The sequence below is a fragment of the Abramis brama genome (assembly GCF_963993115.1).
Source record: "Abramis brama genome assembly, chromosome: 10".
Lineage (NCBI taxonomy): Eukaryota > Metazoa > Chordata > Actinopteri > Cypriniformes > Leuciscidae > Abramis > Abramis brama.
The window spans coordinates 18236900-18258025 of NC_139972.1; the positions used below are offsets into that span (position 1 = coordinate 18236900).

General features: G+C 35.3%; 1 protein-coding gene across 7 annotated transcripts; it reads right to left on the minus strand.

The window, feature by feature from the left end:
* Positions 1–222: 222 nt before the first annotated feature.
* scn3b (sodium channel, voltage-gated, type III, beta) lies at positions 223–20738 on the minus strand. Of its 7 annotated transcripts, none has more exons than XM_084125825.1 (7): positions 20564–20738; positions 12427–12525; positions 9806–9969; positions 9485–9719; positions 7659–7797; positions 4031–4112; positions 223–1428 (listed from the first exon to the last, which is right to left on the minus strand). In XM_084125825.1, exons 2-6 carry the CDS (start codon positions 12479–12481, stop codon positions 4049–4051), a joined length of 657 nt encoding a protein of 218 aa, XP_083981951.1. In that variant the 5' UTR covers positions 12482–12525; positions 20564–20738; the 3' UTR covers positions 223–1428; positions 4031–4048. The 7 variants fall into 7 exon arrangements, with proteins under 7 accessions (XP_083981951.1, XP_083981949.1, XP_083981950.1 ...); XM_084125823.1 differs by lacking the exon at positions 20564–20738 and adding an exon at positions 12708–13201; XM_084125824.1 differs by lacking the exon at positions 20564–20738 and adding an exon at positions 12870–13135.
* Between the last annotated feature and the right edge of the window lie 388 nt (positions 20739–21126).

Below are 21126 nucleotides of genomic sequence, written 5' to 3' on the forward strand. Positions count from 1 at the left end.
ACTTTAAACATGATCAGTACTATAAGACAAAGTTCTCAATTTTCAAGTAATGCATTATCCTAAAAAAAGTCAATTTGACATAGTCTGAGAAGTGTGATTATCTATGGTTTTGAAAATCTTGCATGCTTTTTTTTTAGAGTTTTAATTTAAAATATTTTAGAACCCAGATGCCATGTGTTAAGGCTGGGGGAGAAATGTCTCTAAATAATAAGCAGTCAGACATTTGTTTTTAAATGCATTGCCTGGTTTAATATACATGACAAGCTTTGACAAGTGATGCTCCATTATAGCAGGGTAGACCAAGTGCAGTGTTTGTGCGGTGGTAAATGACCTATATAAAACAATGCAAAAGGCAAAGTTAACAGTGAGTCAAGCCTGCACCACTGGAAATAAAAATAAAAAATACATTTACCATACAAATCTATATATTCATAACAGCAACAGTGGAAAAAAGGAAATACAAACACATAGTGTTATTTTAACAGCTGAATAGATTTTGTTACTACTTCCAGCTATCTGTCAACAGTCAATCTGGAATGAGTTTGTGGAATTATAAAGCAAATGTTTAAGGTACGTTATATACTGTATATTCCATCACTGCTGCTTAACACCACTGAACAATAGCAAAAGGTTGCAATGTGGCTTCAGTACAAACTGCCATTGTTGACAAAGCATCCAGTGGGATAATGCAATGACGCATTGATTGTTAAATCTTAATCCCGTAAACTTGCTTTAGTGCTGCAAGAATGTCTGCAATAACCAATGTAAATGCAGATGACAGCATGTGTTCAGTCACACAAAGAGCATTCACTGCTGTACACAGTGTATCCTTCATTACAGTCGTTTACCTGCCACAGTTTTATTATTGATTGCAAAGTGGCAAATCTGAGTGACTCTAAAGTTATTTTCTTAAATAAAACACTATAAAAAAACAAAATACTATAATGAGATTCTTTGAATAGAAAACACTACAATAAAAACCAAGTCTAAGTGGAATCCAGACTTATCTTCATATATTTCTATCAAAAGAGCAAGAGCAGCGTATACCAAAGAGGGAAAGGCTCACATGGGCATTCTGACGATAATGATTGACATTTGTTTAAAAAAAGTGCGTGTATAGGCAGTATGATAGCTCTTCAGCTCTGGGCTGCTGTATTTGTGTCTCTACTAAGGCAAAAGTTGAGGACAGACACAGACACATACAGATCTTCATCAGTCTGAGATTAGATGCGAGTTACTGCTGACTTCCACTGAGACAGTGGGAGATAATGGACCAGTTAAGAGTTTGTTCCACACATCACATTATCAAGACGAGAGGGATTTGATTTGGCAGGTCTCCTGGTTTCTCAAAGCAGCTTTCAGAGTGTCAGAACGATATCAGTGCCTGTTCTCCATTTTAAACCGGTTTCTAGTAAGACTGGTCAGTACCTGAAACAGAAAGCAATGTCCAGATTTGGTTATAGTGTATATTTGTAACACAATATAAATTGCAGTTGTGTTCCATGTCATGATCATGATGATAATTATAGAACACAATTTTTATTACTACTATATAAGTATATATATATATATATATATATATATATATATATATATATATATATATATACAGTACCAGTCAAAAGTTTGGAAACACTACTATTTTTAATGCTTTTGAAAGAAGTCTCTTATGCTCATCAAGCCTGCAGTTAAAAACAAAAAAAACAAAAAAACAGTAATATTATGAAATATTATTACAATTTAAAATAATGGTTCTCTTTTTTAATATACTTTAAAATGTAATTTATTTTTGTGATGCAAAGCTGAATTTTCATCAGCAAGTACTCCAGTCTTTGGTGTCTTATGATCCTTCAGAAATCATTCTAATATGCTGATTTATGATCAATGTTGGAAACAGTTGTGCTGCTTAATATTTTTTTATAACCTGAGATACTTTTTTCAGGATTATTTGATGAATAAAAAGTTAAAAAGAACTGTATTTATTTAGAATAGAAATCTTTTGTAACAATATACACTACCGTTCAAAAGTTTGGGAACAATAACTATTTTTTTTTTAAGAAATTAGTACTTTAATTCAACAAGAATGCGTTAAATTGATAAAAGGTGATGGTAACGATTTATACGATTTGTTAGAAATGTTTTTATTTTGAATAAATGCTGTTTTTATGAATAAATGCTGTTAACGTTTTACTCATCAATGAATCCTGAAAAAAGTATTCCAAAAAAATATATTAAACAGCACAACTGTTTCCATCATTGATAATAACTGAGTATCAAATTATCATATTAGAATGATTTCTGAAGGATCATAAGACACCAAAGACTGGAGTACTTGCTGATGAAAATTCAGCTTTGCATCACAAAAATAAATTACATTTTAAAGTATATTAAAAAAGAGAACCATTATTTTAAATTGTAATAATATTTCATAATATTACTGTTTTTTTTGTGTTTTTTTTTGTTTTTAACTGCAGGCTTGATGAGCATAAGAGACTTCTTGCAAAAGCATTAAAAATAGTAGTGTTTCCAAACTTTTGACTGGTACTATATATATATATATATATATATATATATATATATATACAGTGCAATGCATAAGTGAATACACCCATGCTAAAGTTGACTAAAAAGAGGAATAAAAAATCATATTTTGGAAATTGAACTTAATGCCTTAATTAAAAAAATTAGGAAAAATCCAACCTTTAAGGACACCAATTTTCTTTGTGAATGAATAATGTATCGTAAATAAATAAATGTTCTTCCTTAAAATACATGGTGCATAAGTGAGTACACCCCTATGTTAAATTCCCATAGAGGCAGGCAGATTTTTATTTTTAAGTATTTTTTTTATTTATTTTTTAGGATACTATGCATCCTGATAAAGTTCCCTTGGCCTTTGGAATTAAAATAGCCCCACATCATCACATAGCCTTCACCATACCTAGAGATTGGCATGGGGTACTTTCCATAAGATCATCTCTCAATGCAAATCAAACTAGCTTTTAGGCTAACTGAAATAAAATCATGCCAATCTCTAGGTATGGTGAAGGCTGTGTGATGATGTGGGGCTATTTTAATTCCAAAGGCCAAGGGAACTTTATCAGGATGCATAGTATCCTAAAAAAAAATATAAAAAAATACTTAAAAATAAAAATCTGCCTGCCTCTATGGGAATTTAACATAGGGGTGTACTCACTTATGCACCATGTATTTTAAGGAAGAACATTTATTTATTTACGATACATTATTCATTCACAAAGAAAATTGGTGTCCTTAAAGGTTGGATTTTTCCTAATTTTTTTAATTAAGGCATTAAGTTCAATTTCCAAAATATGATTTTTTATTCCTCTTTTTAGTCAACTTTAGCATGGGTGTATTCACTTATGCATTGCACTGTATATATATACACTGTAGTATAATAATACTGTAGTAATACAAATTTGCAGTTGTGTTCCACATGAATAAACATCTACATTTCCATACTAATCAAATCATGTTTCTATAACATTCCATACTGTCATTCCTTACCGTCTTCCATAGGATGTTACATAACCCCCATCGACAACAAAAAGTCGTCCTCAAATTAAAAATCACTCTGGTAACACATATCAGAAGACATTGCAGGAAGCTGCTTAGAAGAAATTAACTAAATAAAAAAACAGTGCAAATTAAAATAAAAGGATCCATGTCATTTCACAACTATCTATGCATTCTAAAATCATCGATCAAGGAGTTTACACAAAGAACAATCCTTGACCTCAGCATTCCTTGACCACTGCTGTACTTTACATCTCATTGAATTATGTTGAGAGATCAGCTGAGGTTAGTAATTGCTGGACAGATATGGCAGTGAACAGAGGAGTGACATGAGCTTGAGTGGATGGGAATGAAGATCCAGTGATGTAAAGAGAGGATGTGGACAAGGAAAGAGAGAAACAGACTGTGATGGTGGAGGGGTTCTAGTCAGCTACTCGGGATGAGTGGGGAATTACTGATGACGTTTCTAATTGAGAGGTAAATTCAAAAATACCGTAATGGTGTAAGACTTTTATTCCGTTACAGCAGGGCCCGGGTTTTCTTTATTTTCAGAGGGAATTGCTAAGTAGTCTGTCCTGTAGACACATGGGTACAAAAGAAAAAGGCAAAAACTAAGAGTTGAGGGTGCACTTCTGCACCACCTTAGGTCCCTTCAGCAAAGCAGCAGTCAGGACAATTACCATCACCACATTAAAGGGATATTTCACCCAAAAATAAAAATTACAACTTTTTTTTTCTTTACTCATCATCATGTTGCTCCAAACCTGTATGGTGTTTTTCCCCCATGGAACTCAAAACTAAACATTTTTGAGAAATGAAAAATCATTATGCAGCTCTTGCACAGTAACATGTTAACAGTGTTAACATGTATTTTTTAGGAGCAATTTCAACCTAATCTAACCCTTAAATGTGTAAGGGAAATCTAGTGTAATCTAGGGAAATTTAGGTCACTGATGTTAAATAATAAAAAATAATATATTATAATATAATATATTTAGTGCTGTCAAATTGATTAACCGCATCTAACATAAAAGTTTGTGTTTGTATAATATATGTGTTTGTTCATATATATATATATATATATATATATATATATATATATATATATATATATATATATATATATATATATATATACACACACACACACACACACACACACACGCACACATATATATTATTAACGCAAACTTTTATGTTAGATGCAATTAATCGATTTGACAGCACTAAATACAATATAATATTTTGTCTTCAATAAAATAATTTAATGTAATGTAGATGCTACCAAATGAAGCACATTTTTTTCAGTGTGCCATATAACAACAGTTCATAGTGACCAGCTGCTCCAAAAAATACAAATAGACCCTTACAAATATAATAAAAGTCATAATTTAAGTCCAAATGTACGTCATTATTCACTAATATAATTTTTTGGCTAAACTACTCCTATAATACTCAATGACTCTGATTTAATATTCAATGATGCTGATGTTTGGGGATCTCCATGTTTTCTTCTGCTGGCAGAGTGAGGACAGAAAAATAAATCACATATTCATATGACTGACAAACAAATCAACAAGAAATGACTGACAACAAAGTAAACTTATGGTAAAGAAAGAGCAGGAAGACATCAAATGACAGTCAGAGATCAATGAGTATCAGTTTGGAATCTGATTACAACAAGTACGCCTGATGTGCCACTACTTTTTCCCATCTGCTCTACATGACTGATGGAATTAGGTCGCACTAATGCGCCCTTTTAAAAGCATTTATGCACACATTACCCATATGCCTGTGTTTGTGTGTTATGGTAGTCCATCAAGTATCCAAACAACTCAATAATCTCCAGAATACAGCATTGAATTCATCACTAATGATTGAACTTTCAAGTTAGTCTATAATGATGAATGTCATGTCTGAGTAAGAACATGTATTATTCAGCTGTCGAACAGGCCGTACTTACGCCTACGTTTCCATTATGCTTGGAGTGGATTAAATGATAAAGTAAACTATAGAGACTGGAAGTAACATTTTGATGGACTTAAATGGACCCTTTTCTCAGAAGAAGAGACATAGGCTGCATTTACACTGCAAGTCTTAATGCACAAATCCGATCTTTTGACCATATCCGATTTTGGGGATTTACATTCACTTTAGACAGTACTGGAATCCGATATCTGTGTTTACATTAATTCCTGCCCAAAATGATTTTGGGTGATTGTTTTACTATGCACATGCTAGACCCTTGTTTTGAATGGCCGTGCTATTAAAATGATTTATATAATTCATGTCGGGTGGTCATGATTATTTGGCAGCATAAACAAGATAACAGGTGTCATGACTCATTCATTTTTTGCAGCGCAAAATCAGATGGAACAGCTATAGTCCGGAAATAATTTTCGTTTATCTACAGCTCAGATCTAGAATTCTGAAGTGAAATAAAGTAGCCCTGTAATATATTTTTTTTAATCAATTCGAATGAATTAACCAGAGAGATAGAGAGAGAGAGAGAGCGTGCACGAGTGAGTAACCTAAAAGTGAAGCTTGTTGGTTTAATTATAGCGAAGTTATCACTTAGAAATATAATGTAGCTTTCAGTAGTGAAGCTGTTTTGTTTATAAAAGTCACGGGCAGAGGTTGAGATTCAGCTTCTGAATGTTTCTGTGTTTGGGCAATTTCTTTTCTTTACAAAGATAAATATAAAGTTCCCACCTCAATAAAAAGCTGTGAGCGAGCGCTTACAGGCACGTCTGCCTCATAATACAACATTAAAAAGCAATCTTTGTGAACGTGGTCGTCCTCGCCTTGTGGTGCCTTGGAATTCAATGGGGAATCGGATATTCGTGTTTAGACGTGGGTCAGATGTCCAGATATCGGATATGTATCTGATTTAAAACCACATTTGGAATTGGCTCAGATCGGAAGTGGAAAATCTCGGATCTCATGCGGATTTTTGTGTTTACACGTGTGCAACAAATTCTGATCTGTGTCAGATGTGAGTAAAAGATCGGATTTTTTGTGCCAGTGTAAACCCAGCCTGATTGTGGCTGAATGTTATGTTTATTGATATATTTAATATATTTATATTATATCTTAATTATAAAATTATTAATATATATGTATATATATATATATACTGTATGGGGTGTAACGGTACTCTGTAAAAAATTGCACCACGGTTCATCTCAAATCTTACTACGCATACGCATCTATAAAATGTTTTGTTGAAAATAACAACGCGTAAAACAGACAGACAGAGTTAAGCTAATGTATGTTTCTGTCGATGGATACGTATTCTGGCTTTCCTTAAACTTTGTTTAATACCAGTGCTGTATGCTCTAATATGATGTCATTTATGCCGTCATAACCCGGGTGTTAATAGTTTGCGAGCGCAGATGAGACCTAAACAGCACACGTTGGCTTTCTGTAAATTAAACTCATTTAAGCCTTGCAAATTAAAAAATTCAAACGCAAGAGGATGCGAAAGAGAACTCACGCACGCGTGAAAAAATGTAGTCTTGCGCTTGAACAGACAAATTCACACAAAAATGTTGTCAACATGCCCTTATTGGCGAGTATCCTAGCAGTTATTTGAACGTAAACAGTCGGGGGAAAATTACGCACGTGTATCAGTTTGGATCCGTGCATTATTTCTTAAAGTGACAGCAGCCTAATATTCCTGCTGTCTGTGTTTTTAATGTCAATCAAACAACAAAAGTCAAGGAAACAATCACTGCTCTTGACTGAATAGATTTTGTAACTTAAATAATGATTAATCTTTATTTAATTTATACAGTGAAGATTATATGCAATGTTGTTTTACATTTGGTAACTTTATTCAATTTCTGTACCTGAAAACTACTGTTAGATACCTGAAAAACTATGTTTATTTTATTTGTATCTTTGCTCTATTGTATTTATTTGTGCTGTTGCTTGTAGTTTGATTATTTGTTCTTATTTTCATTTGACAGGACTATTTTTCCCCTGAACATAGCACATACCGAACCGTACAGAAACGGTGACCCTAAAACCGTGATAAAACCGAACCGTGAATAATTGGGAATTTGGGAACTTGTTTCTTAGGTTATAGTGTTAAGTTCACATGAAAATGAAATACTCACGCAGAGTCCTGTGCCTGTTCGTCAGATCTGGAGATCTTCCTATAGCAGTAGACCATCTCCACCAACAACCAGAATGTGAGAAACACCAGGAGCACATACATCATGATCTCGGAGTACAGCGCTGCGATGTCTTGACTCGCTAAGAAAATGAAAATATGTTATCAGATGGAATTTTGTATAATTAACTGAGCAATCAGAAGAGGCTTGCCAGACAGATACTGTGCCAATAAGGATGTTTGTGATGAATTCAGTCTCACTCTCAAGTGTACTGGGAATGAGGACAAAAGTGCAGAATGCATGATTGGGCAAATCAATGCTGTAATGCACCAGGATAGTTTTCAAAGCTATTTTAGGTCACCAGGAAATATAATGGTTAGTAAAAACAAGGTGCAACTATACGTCACCTCAGAGATGAGCAGTCATGCTTTGTATCCAGGTGATACATTTGTGAGCAACTGGTTTCATGTAACAATTTTAACCACTTTTTGTGTGTGTGTGTGTGTGTGTGTGTGTGTGTGTGTGTGTGTGTTTTAATCCGTTTTTTTATTATATGAACACAAGCACAAGACTACAACAGCATGCATAGTAGGTCTGTTATCAGAAATGAACTGACTGCTGGCAAGAATTCATCTAAATAATTTATGAAATTTGCAATTGATTTTATTTGGTAAATCAGATTTTTAAGTGAGGTAGAAATAGATGGATACATATTTCTGCATGTCCTTTAGAAGACACATTACAGTAAATAATTCACATGCAATTGCAAACACAAAAGCACACAATAATACAAACATGCTCAGATACTTCATGTCAACTTTCCCTTGGAGGACAGTGAGACTCAAAAGTTAGATTTCATACCATAAGGCATGTGCATACCAAAAAGTCTATAAAAAGATCAACATAGAGTGACTGTGTGATCAGAGGTTCTCAGCTTCATCTTTCAGAGCAGAAGCCAACCCACATTGATCTGATTATATTCATAATGTATCCACAAACTGTTTTGCATTTAAAAATGTTTTTTTTTTTTTTTTAAGTTGAGAACCACTGTGTATACATAGACAGTGCAGCGCATGTGACATTTTAGAGAAAAAATAATTTGTACAAAATGATTTACTTAATCTTGCATGATTGTTAAAAAAAGGATGTGATCACATTATAAAAAGTTTATTATGTATGTCTCATGCACTGCGGTGAATAGATCTTAAATGGCATGGAATGTAAAAGCAGAGTTGTACTGTAAGTTTGTGGTTCTGGAAGGCTGGTTGCAATTCAAATTATCCTCTAAACCCATCACTTAAATACAACGTTATATATTTCTATCTGCGAACCGAGACACTCACAGATAGAGATGATGCATTGGGGTTGCATGATTAAATATAGACAAATATACATTAGGTAAAGTATATTCGATTGAAGTGAGAGGAAGTACTCTGCATTCAGCAATCTCAGGCATCCAGAAAATAGCATACAAACCAGAATCTTTACATTACCCCTTACAACAGATAGAGAGGTAAGTGGTTGCTTAGATAAAGCCCTGAAAACAACTTCCTGCCTTCCAATAAGTAAGCTTAAATAACAATAAAAAAAAGAACAGAGCACACCATTACTAGAACAACAAAAAACAACATGTCAGGACATCGTATTGAAGGAACGACTCTGTACTGAGCTCGGTAGTATCTGATTTTCAAGTTACAGCATGTTTGAAAATGGCTTACAGTGCAGCCATCCAAATCAAACTGTAGAGATGAGGTAATCAGATCAATTATTGCTAGACAATACTGTGATTCCAGTGTGAGAAATGTCTAGCGGTGTGTACGCTCACTTACCTTCCTTTTTCACCTCCAGATCGATTGTGGTTGTCTTGGTGGCAGAATGCTTGAATGAATCGAATTCAAAGAAGCGGGACACCTTACATTCGTATGTGCCAGTGTCATTTAAAGTGACGTTTTTGATACTAATGGAGAGGTCCTGCAGGTCCTTGCTGCCGTTCCACGTCAGACGGCCCTTCCACTGCTCTTCTACGTCCTTTGGTTCCAGCGGCTGGCGGTCATATAGATAGATCTGTATTGGAGAGATGATTATGTGTCAGATATATATTCATTTATTAAATACAACATGTATAAAAAAAAGCTAAGAGGTGACCTCACCAGCATTTGTTCTTTATCTGGACTGATGTAGGTCCACTCCACTTTGGTCTCGGCAGAGATCTCCTCTCGTTTCATGCAGTAGATGCAGGTTAACTTCATAGCACGCCCTACAATGGCCTCTGAGTTGGATGGCACATCCACACACACCAGCCGGACCTCCTGCACTGCAGAAAGCACAGAGAATATTACTGCATACACACATGCAAACTTCTATCTGTTGGTCGATCGGTCGGTCTGTCTGTCTTATCTAGCTAGCCATCGATCCAAAGATGGAAAAGAAAGAAAGATCATATCCAACGATCTATCTTACTATCTATCTATCTATGCGACCCGTATCTACTAGACCAGTGGTTCTCAACTCCAGTCCTCGGGACCCACTGCTCTGCACATTTTGTATGTCTCCCTTATTTACCACACCTGAATCAGATCATCAGCTCGTTAGGAGAGACTCCATGAACTGAACTGAGTGTGTCAGATAAGAGAGACATACAAAATGTGCAGAGCAGTGGGTCCCGAGGACTGGAGTTGAGAACCACTGTACTAGACAATCCCCTAAAAAAGGCCTCGTCGACATGACAGCCATCAGCACAGATCCTCAGCAGAGACCACAAGAACCAGACAGGTCCTCCGCACAGACCCTGTGGTCAACTTGGGCTACATACTGGCGTGATGAATCGATCTTCAAGCAAAAGAATATTTGAATGCTACTGATCATCATGAATCATAGTCACACCGTGTGTGTTCATTGGCCAGAGGAGAACTGGCCCCCCTACTGAGCCTGGTTTCTCCCAAGGGTTTTTTCTCTCCATTCTGTCACCTGATGGAGTTTGGGTTCCTTGCCACTGTTGCTTCTGGTTTGCTTAGTTGGGGACATTTAATATTCAACAATATTATTGATCTTATTGTTTTGACTGTATTGACGCTGCTGTATGAGAAGTGAAAAGAGCTGGACGATGACATCATTGTTTTCTGCAGAACTGCTTTGTAGATGAAATGAACTAATTTAATAATTGATGATCTTTACAATGGAACTGAATCAACACTGAACTGACTTCAGGTGAACAACAGCCAAAATACATAATTTTCCTGTTATCACTCACTGTAAAGGTGCTTTGTAACAATCAATCAATCTATCTATCTATCTATCTATCTATCTATCTATCTATCTATCTATCTATCTATCTATCTATCATCTATCTATCTATCTATCGGTCCAACTATCTATCTACCTTTCAACCACATGTAGGGCATACAATCATGCCTTTAATGGCCATTGGAGTGAAAAGTTAACACCTTTCCAAAAATGTAGCTTCAATCTGCATATACTTTATGGAGGTTAATTAAATCTGAGGCAGAGTTCTCTCAACGGAGCACCAGAGAATGAAAAAAAGAGACAGAGAGAGATTATTATCCAGAAATACAGAAAATTAATTCCAGAAAGAGCTCACAGCACATTCTTCTCCCGATCAGACAAAAACATACTTTAAAGTGCACCGATTGCTGCAGACACATGTTCAGTATTGACCGCAGAGAACACCCCATTGAGCAGGGGCCGGGCCGAGGCCTCAATGATGTGAAGATTGTTCTGGAGTGTTCACTCGACTGTGAACATAACCTCTCTGCCATTGTTGAAATGGAGACCATCTTACATAACTCATTTGCCTCTAGCACAAGCTGTCAACACTGATCGTGCCTTTTCTGTTTGAAGGGTCATATGGGCCAATGGAAACACCAAATGTAGTTGTCCAGCCCACAAGCATACTGTAGATGATGTATAATAATAACTAGTTGTGACATACTTCGGCACTAGTCAAAGAATGTGAACTTGGTGGTAGATGAAATACAATTCTAAATCTATTTCAGAACTTAATATTCTGATGACACCAGACTGCCACAGTCTGTGAAGAGAGGCTGAGTCATTGACACTAATGTTACTGTTTACAGCTGAATCAATGCCATCTCTGTATGCAGGGATTGTACTTGTATTTGATATGTAAATTTGTGGCTCATAATGTTCAAGCACCTCACAAATCTCAAACACTGTCTATACTAATGCTCTGTTGTTTAATTAACTGGTTTAAATGGTTTCTGTATCCTAGGAGATACAGTCATTTAAGAGGCTGGGGGGGAGCGAGTTAATGAGAATAATTTCTGATTAAAAAAATATTGAACAGAGTGTCCCTACAAATAATCAAGTGGATTGACAAAAACGTCTTTATCTAAAAGCAATATAATAGCATGCTGTAACCACACATTGATGTATTTTACATTTACATGGGAGATACAAATTGTAAAATAAAAAACAAATGCAATAAAACGTTGGGAATAAATTTATCTTCAGAGGTCTATATATGTTTCTGTATACACATGTTAGAAATGGCTAACAGGACAAAACCTAGTATGCTTATTTTTTAATATGATCAGTTTAATACAATTCAGTTCCTATAAATAATATAAAACTATGATAACAACTTTTATTATCTCAAACTATTAAACCATTACTGTATCTCGCTAGTATTTTCTTTCTTTCTTTTTACTTTTTAAATGATAAAAATGTGTCTGTTACAAAATACTTATTATTTATCGCTCGAATTAGACATTTAAAATATCAAAACACTTACCAGCAAATAGGAACAGCAATAGCAAATGCAACACAAGCCTCATGTGAGTTGCCATGCTGGGAGTTGTAATAACAGGGCGGTGTCTCAGATTGAGTCCTCCTGTTAGTACAGAGAGAAAAAAGAAAAACCGACACTGAAACTTAATTTTAAAGAGATTAAACGCCTATATATATATATATATATATATATATATATATATATATATATATATATATATATATAGATCTATATGACTGACAGAATATGGGTTTCAGCACCACGGACAGCGCCCAAATACTCACTATTTACAGCAGATGTTTACATCGCTGACACAGAGAGAGGTCCGTAAAGATGACACACTATGACTTTAATAACAAGCCGTGAATGAAACAACTCGGAGCTGAGGTTTACGGGACGGAAAGAACGTTTTTATGTTTCTCAAGAAAAAGTTTGAGGTTTCTTACCGAGATACAAACATCCGTAAACGTCTTAAGCTAGAAGCGGCGGACGCTGCTGTTCCATGGCGACGCTCGTGAATCTAAAGACCTGTGGATCTTAATGATTCCGGTAGAAAATGCGCGCGAAGTAAAGAAATCCAGCGCCTCCAAAACGAGCTGCTTCAGAAGATGTCAGTAACAGAGAAGGATTGCTGATTCCTTGTGTTTCCTTTCGCATCCACATGAGCAGTACAGATGCTCCATCGTCAAACCACCGCAGCTGTAGAATAAGAGACGCCTGTCTTTGTTTTCTTACTAAGCAGCCACTTACTCATGACAGACATGCTCAGTGCGCATGCGCCGCTTGATCCACTTTCAAACTGGCTTCGTTGCTTAGCAGTGAATTGCAAAAGTCTTTAAAAAAAAAAAAAAAAAAAACTTGTTTCGCTGATAAAAAAAATGACTTTGAAGGTAATTTTTCATAAAATGTAAGTTGAAATTGTCACGTATTTGAAATGTTATAATAATTTTATAATATAATTTTTCACCATTCTTATTACATTACATAAATTCATTACAAACCAAACAATGGTTTCATATTTTTGCATGTTAGCTCTAGTGTAAATTGTTGTCATTCATAGACTAATTGTTTTATGGTTTAATTTAGCTATAAAGCCTATACACTATAGAAATGATGAAAGAAATATTATTGGATTATTTTTTTTTACTTACTTGGCGCTTCTTATTATATTGTGAAATTTACTAGCAATTTCTAATTGAAAATTGTTTCTACACCAATTTGTTTTCAGTGTAATAGAGTGTTTAATAGCAAGTTTCAATGTGACAACTTACCCCACACTGTTTTTAGTTATTTTTAGATTTTATTTTAATATCTTAAAATATGTCAGTGCCATTGTTTTGTCTCAAGATGCACACCAGTAATATTTTTTTCTAAGACACATTTATAAAAGCTACTTAAATGTCCTAATTAAACTAAGGCCTAATCCTGGCTTAATATAAACCCTGTCTGTGAAACCAGGCCATAGTGTTAAATGAACTGTATAAATGTTCTAAGCAATATCAGTGGAAATGTTCAGCATCTTTTTCGTAGCCAAAACCGTGTCTAGTACACAAAAATGGACCTTCAAGAAGGAACCTAGATTGTTCTATTCAAGGCCCGATGCGATGCCTAATGTGTGAATTGTTCATCCGTGGCAGTGGAGTCCTCATGCGCAACAGAACGTGACAGATGTGAAGCCGAAGCTTCGTCAGAGCCCACACATTTAACACACATCAGTGAGTTGTACACCAGCATCCATCGTTCAGTCATCAGCTCCTGTCTTCTCTCTCCTCATAAACAACATCCATCAACCCCAGTGAGAACAGCACACCATGAGCTGTATGCATCTGAAGGCCTCTATTGTATTCGCTCGAGAACTGCATTTCATCATTCAAACCCACACACTGGTCCTACTTAACCTATGCGTGGTCGGGGAAGCGGCTTCAGTGCAATTACTGCAATTATTATACGCATACCGAATCTATAACCTTTCCAGCTTTCAGTCATCACATGGATGACGAGTGCTGAAGAAACTGACTAATGCAAAATGGCATTTTGAGCTGAAATGTGCCTTATGTTTAAATAGCGCACAGAATCAAAACACTTTGTTTTGGCTATTGACTGCATGGCTATTAAGTTAAAACACTTTGTCACATGACTGACAGCACATATGTATATATATAGGTCAAACGCTTGATGAAAAACATCTGAGAATGAGGATAAACGTGTTTCCTGCACTCCAGTAATCCATACAGTCTGAAATGCATATGCAAATGCTACGTTTATGCTCACGATCAGTGTACATTTATGCCCATCTTGCTTTTCTACACACAAAAAGGACTAGTTACGGTACCGTCGGGAAGGATATTTGTTGGGATTAGATCCCAGTTTGAATATCAACACAAACATAAGAAATGCGTCTAATCTTACAATTAGAATGTCGACGATTTAATCTGGAAAAAGTAGTAATGTATGGGAACCCAGTGAAGCTTAGTGCAAAGGTCAGAGCTAAGGATTACAGATTTCATCATTGGGATTATGGCTGCTTTATTATGCTGATCTCACAGGAAGACAAAGAGCACATGATTCACAGTCCCAGACCTACACAACAAACGGTCTGATTGTGTGTTTCCACCAGTCGTGCCAAATACTTTCCAATCTATTCGGACAAACAGGAAATGAATTGTGGAAGGGATTGAAATGGATCTCTCTTAGGGTGGTGTGTCTGTACAGAGCTCTAATACAATGGCAGGACTGCATTGCTTAAAGAGGGAGATATTGTCAGCAGGCTTGGTCTCAGCACAGGCTAAAAATGGCAGGCCTGGTGGTTGCTATACCCACGATACTGGGAAACCATGGCAACAGCAACGCAAAACGACAGCATGGAGAGAGCAGGCCAGTGTAATGCTTTCATCCAGCAGTGGAGGATAAAACCCTGTGTGTCTGATTATTAGCTTCAGTAAATGAATAGTTTACACTATAGATAAATAAATAATAATATAATATTATTATATAGTTATATAAATCTAATATTTTTTTTTTATATATATATTTGAAAATGTTTTAAACTCAAAGTCCAAAAGTTTGAAACCACATTTTAAAATCTGCAATTCAAAATTGAAAACTTACACACACACACACACACACAAAAAAAAAGTTTTAGGATTTTAAGAATGTAAAACAAAATTAAGAATAAACATGTCTAAACTATAAAACATTCTCTTTATTAGCTTCAGTACATGAATATTTTATATAAAATAAAACTATTTTATATATATATATATATATATATATATATATATATATATATATATATATATATAAAATCTGAGAACATCTGGGTTTAAAAAAATTAAAACTGGAAATAAGAAAAACTTGAGGATTTTTAAAAAATAAAACGTAATTCAACTTTTAAAAATATTATAATTAATAAATTATATTAAATTTGAATAATAATAATAAAAATGCAAAATAGAAATTTTCACTAATGGTCCATTTGATTTCATTTGAGTTCGCCTTGTAGAAGAAAAAAAAAACCCTGTTTTTTGAAGCTCATAATGGGAGTAGATCAATCCCAGGACAGAGCATCATGACCTGCATGATTCTCAGAAACGCTCTGCATGCTGAGTAGGTCAAGAAACAAAGAGGCCATTCTGTCAGTCTGCATAAATTGAAAGGCACAGCAGTCTCATTGTTTGCTGAAGTGTTTAGCAATAAAAGGATGTTTTTTTTCAGCAGTTTAAGAACAAGTTCCTGACAAAGACGACGTCTCATCCTAACTGTGCAACTCCAACCCATTATGACATCTTCACTAGGTTTATGCTTTCAGGTTTAAATGCTATCAAAAACTGGCATATTGTAAATTATTCCCAACAGGGAACACTTGCCACATCCTACATTTACATCCTACTCCATCTCTGTTTGAAACCATCTCCCATGAGGAAACACTCCAGCTTTTACCACCTACTGCTGAACCTCCTCTCAATACAAACCTACAAAAAAAAAAATTTCTGACCTTTTCCCATCAATCTCACTCACCTTATCAATCCATTCTTGACCAATGGTGCATCAGATTTGAACACAAACCCCACATATATTAGTTACCACCAGCAGCAGCTCTCCTTTTCATCTGGAATGTGCTATACCAACATTTTGGGGGATTATTTTGTATCTATCTGAAGTTGTCGCACTTTAGTTGATAGCCATCTTTATGCTCTGTTATGTTTGTGGCAGTACAGAGCAATTTCTATAATGATGCACACAAAACAAATGACCAGGTCTCAAGAGACGTTATGGCATGGAGAGCTCGCATTCGTTATCACTGAATAACAACGAGGAGCAAGATAACACAAGCAATTCTCACACATCACTGGACTCAAGAAGAGAAATTACTGTCTAGCACTATACCATGTGCTGCATTACAAAAACTTTCAAATGAAATCCCTCTGCTCAAAAGTATCTCCGGCCCCCTATTATCTGGTGTAAACCATTTAAAATAAGAAAACAATAGATTTCAATAGACTTTCAGGTTTACTTGCATTCATTTAAATTTACTTTATTGGGAGGAGTGGAACAGTGCCCGCCCCTTTTTCAGTGGCACTGGTTCCGGGAATATTTTTATTTCCATTCATTTTTCTCATAAGGATTTTTTTTTTTTAAGTTGTTAAAGAGTTATAAGCCATGAACCAAGCCAACGAGGTCAATCACAAACACTACACATTCTGATTTGAAGCAAAACAGTACAAGACTGTACTTAATGGCTTTAGTGAGGGAAAGAACTACAACCCCATGAAACATTGCGAACAGCATAATCAAATTTAAAAAAGATGGAGAAATATAAAACTACTAATTTAGAAATGTTGATTTTATATATAAAAACATATTTCTAGTGTGAATATTGTTTCTAAAATCTGATAGGCTAAGTCGAAAAATGGGTAATTTTAAAGCTTGTTAGTGATTTCAATGTGTTTAAACGAAAAACAAGCCACAAAAAAAAAATTGGGCGGTTTTTTGTGCATTCTCGCGGTTTTTGGGCTGGAAAACCTTGCTGGCACCTGGCAACCCTGCCCCCAGCAAACACATTTACGTTGTGGCAACGTCTGCGGCACGTTGCATTTCTGCTATGGCAACGTCACTGTCAATATTGTAACAACGTAGAATTGTAAGACGGACAGGGCTGTAGCAACATTGTTGCGCAACATTCAGCAACTGAGAGACGACGTTCTGACAACTTTTTTTTTAATGCTATAGGCCTATAGACATCCCTCATTAGCATTTTTTTAATTAGTCAGATGTTTGATAATTATATACTTTTTAAATATATTAAACTTTAAACTTTATTGTTTATCCTTATTATTATTTAATGGGTCTATCAGTAAATTAGCCTAATTATAATCAACACCAGGAAGTGTACACTTTGAAGAGTAAAAATGACAGAAGGTCCAAAAGTCATGAAAAAAATTAAAATAAACCAATATACACATTTCTTTTAAGTATAATAAATAAAACATTTAAAACAAAAGCAAAGATCAGAACATTTAATGAACAAAAAAACATCAACGAATCCAGAGGAGCAAAGAAACGAACGAGACAAATTAAATCAAATGAAACTGTGCAAACGAGGCTACATTAGTCACATTAGAAAATGAAGTTGGTTGTGTTTGAATAATCACGTATCTTATTTACAGTAGCTGAGGTAAATTAAACGCAATAGCCTACTCAGGTATCCTTGCTCGATGAAGAATGAGACAACACAATGAGCCCAACGGACGGTTTAAATTTAAAAGGCTGATTTTCACGCTTCATGACAGTGACGACGAGTAGGCTACATATCTCGTCCAGTGGTTGTCCAGACACCCTAGGCACAACCTTCATAGATACACACACACACACACACACACACACATACATATATACATATATATATATATATATATATATATATATATATATATATATATATATATATATATATGCACAACCTTAAGCAATGGCCCTGAACGGTGGTTTAATGTCAACATTGTGTCAACGCTGTAACAATCTTCACCACACAACGTAGTTATAGCAACCTTTTGGCCATGTTGTTAAAACGTTGTTAGAAGGTTGGGTACGTTGTGCCAACATACTGTGTTTGCTTGGTAGCCTATTCACCCATAACTCGACGCTTAAACGTTCATTAAGAAACATGAATCGAGCAGTTTAATCCAATAAGAGACACGATTGCTTTAAATGATGAGCCGATTTAATTTAGATTAAATTCTAAAGACTTTAGACTTTAGTTCTAAATTTGGTCACGGAAGCAATTTAAATGTAATAAATAAGGTAGAACAGTGCAGCTGTCATCAACACACGCAATTGCGTGGTGGTTAAAAACGCTACTGTTTAGAGCAGGGATGGGCAGCTTCGGTCCTGGAGGGCCACTGTCCTACACTGTAAAAAAAATTACATCCCCAAGTCAAAAATTTCAAGTGACCGATAACATCTAAATTTTTCAATTAGTCTGACGTATTATTTCTCATTGAGCCAATGTTAACAGACTATTGCAACAATAATTTCAATTGGGCCAATTGAAAAATTTAGATGTTATTGGTCACTTGAAATTTTTGATTTGGGAGGGTTAGAAATTTTTTACAGTGTACAGAGTTTAGCTCCAACCCTGAAAAAATCACCTGCCTGTAATTTTCTAGTAATCCTGAGGACCTTGATTAGCTTGTTCAGGTGTGTTTGATTAGGGTTGGAACTTGGAGCTAAACTCTGTAGGACAGTGGCCCTCCAGGACCGAAGTTGCCCATCCCTGGTTTAGAGTATGGAGATCGAACACTAGCTGCGTTTACATGGACACTTATAATCGGATTGACGGCTCAATCGGACTAAAAAACCTTCATGTAAACACCTTAATCGATCCGATTGAGCTCGATCCGAATGAAATTTCGATCGGATTGTAAGGGGTGGTTTATCCCTTTTGTAATCCGATCGAGAGAACATGTAAACACTTGATCGGATTGAAAACCGAAACTGAAAGGACTGCGCATGTGCAATGACGTTAAATAGCGTAATGACGTATGACGCGCGGAACGAGCTGTTCTTCCTGTTGAATAAAGTGTCATATTAATAAGTTTCCCATTCTAAAATTCTCATTTCACTCGCGCGTCTGTGAAGTGAAGCAGGACAACGTCCCACCAGTCCTTGTTTTGGATTCTCATCCACAGACGACTGGTTTTGGCCGCGGGGAGGGGCATTTTTACTGCGTGATCAATAAGCAGCACGGCAAAACGGTTAATATGCTCTAAATTATGACCAGAGACGAATTAATATTACGTCTGCTGTTTAAAACAATTAAAGAACCAATAGAGGAGAATATTTATGCGCGAAAAGCGGGAAACTCTGTATATTCGTGCAGTGTGCGCATGTCAAAACATCAGATCCGATTTGAAACTTGTGACATATAAACGCGCACATCAACCCGATTACTTTATTTATCATTCATGTAAACACCTTGTTCGGATTCATCAATGGTATTGATTTCATTCCGATTGTGTCCATGTAAACGTAGCTAATGATCTATATGATGGCGTCATAAAGATCAGTGGAAGTGGGCGGAGCTAAAGAGTTATTTTGGCGCGTGTTTTTTTGGACTCTGAGTGGTGTAATTTTCTGTAAAGCATCATGGGTAATGTAATAAAAAAAAATAAAAAAAAACACTGAAATAATGCAAGTTGATGGGTTAAGCAGAAGAAAATACCATGGATTAACAACCTCACAGCTCATAGTAGGTCTGTCTTTAAAGTCGTGTAAGTGATGGTTCAAAATTAATTTCATGGAGAATATGAATTATGTTTTTACTTCCAGAACACAAAGTCAAATATGGCAGCCATTCTATGAAATAATTGCTTTGTTTTCTGAGGAGTTTAATTTGATCAGTCTAGCTTTACAGTAGAAATGTAATCCAAAGGTTATTCTAAGAAATAAGATTGAGAAAAGTACCTAACCTATTTCATATAGTTCATTTGTTTATATTTCTCTATCAGTTTTGATGTAGACAGATGTCATACATGCAGTTTAGCCTACTAAGAGGCATTACCAACAGATCTTTCTAGAAGATCGAATATCTGCAAATGGAGATTTATATGCCATTATAGTGATAATAAATGACAACACTTACCGCAGGATGGTCACTTAATGGACATATCAGTGGATCTTCAGCACTATAACAGAGGACAATATTTCTACCAGTAAAACAGTGGTTTCCATAATAAGCTACACTGCACAGTGGACTCGAGATCTGACTATGAGTTCAATACTCAAGTAGAGTGCTCTCAGGTATTGCAGCTGTCCATTTAATGAAGAGAGCCAGGACAGAAATAGGCATGATCACAGCTACCTCCTCCAGAAATACAAGCATGACAACCTGTTCATTAATAATGCATATTAAACAAAAAGAGCAAAAGCAATTATATTTGCATTTCCTGCTTGCCAAGCAGCAAAAGAATAGTATTAAAGTTTTTGTTATAGTTATTAAGGTTCACCCAAAAAGATTGATATGCACAAAATAACAACAGCAAACACAAAAACACTGACAATTATAGTTATTGTCACTACAATAATAATAATAATAATAATAATAATAACAATGACCATTATTATTGTTTTTGTTGATATTAGTTGTGGTGACAAGTTATGTTGTTGCTACCTCTACAACTAATATTAATATAAAAAACAATTACA

Excerpts from the sequence above, each read along its gene's own strand:
- scn3b (XM_084125825.1), bottom strand. The coding sequence starts at position 12,481 with ATGGCAACTCACATGAGGCTTGTGTTGCATTTGCTATTGCTGTTCCTA. Across the intron at positions 9,970-12,426 it reads ATTGCTGTTCCTATTTGCTG|TGCAGGAGGTCCGGCTGGTG; the intron begins GTAAGTGTTTTG and ends TGCTTTCTGCAG. Across the intron at positions 4,113-7,658 it reads GAACAGGCACAGGACTCTGC|GACAGACTACTTAGCAATTC; the intron begins GTGAGTATTTCA and ends ATGTGTCTACAG.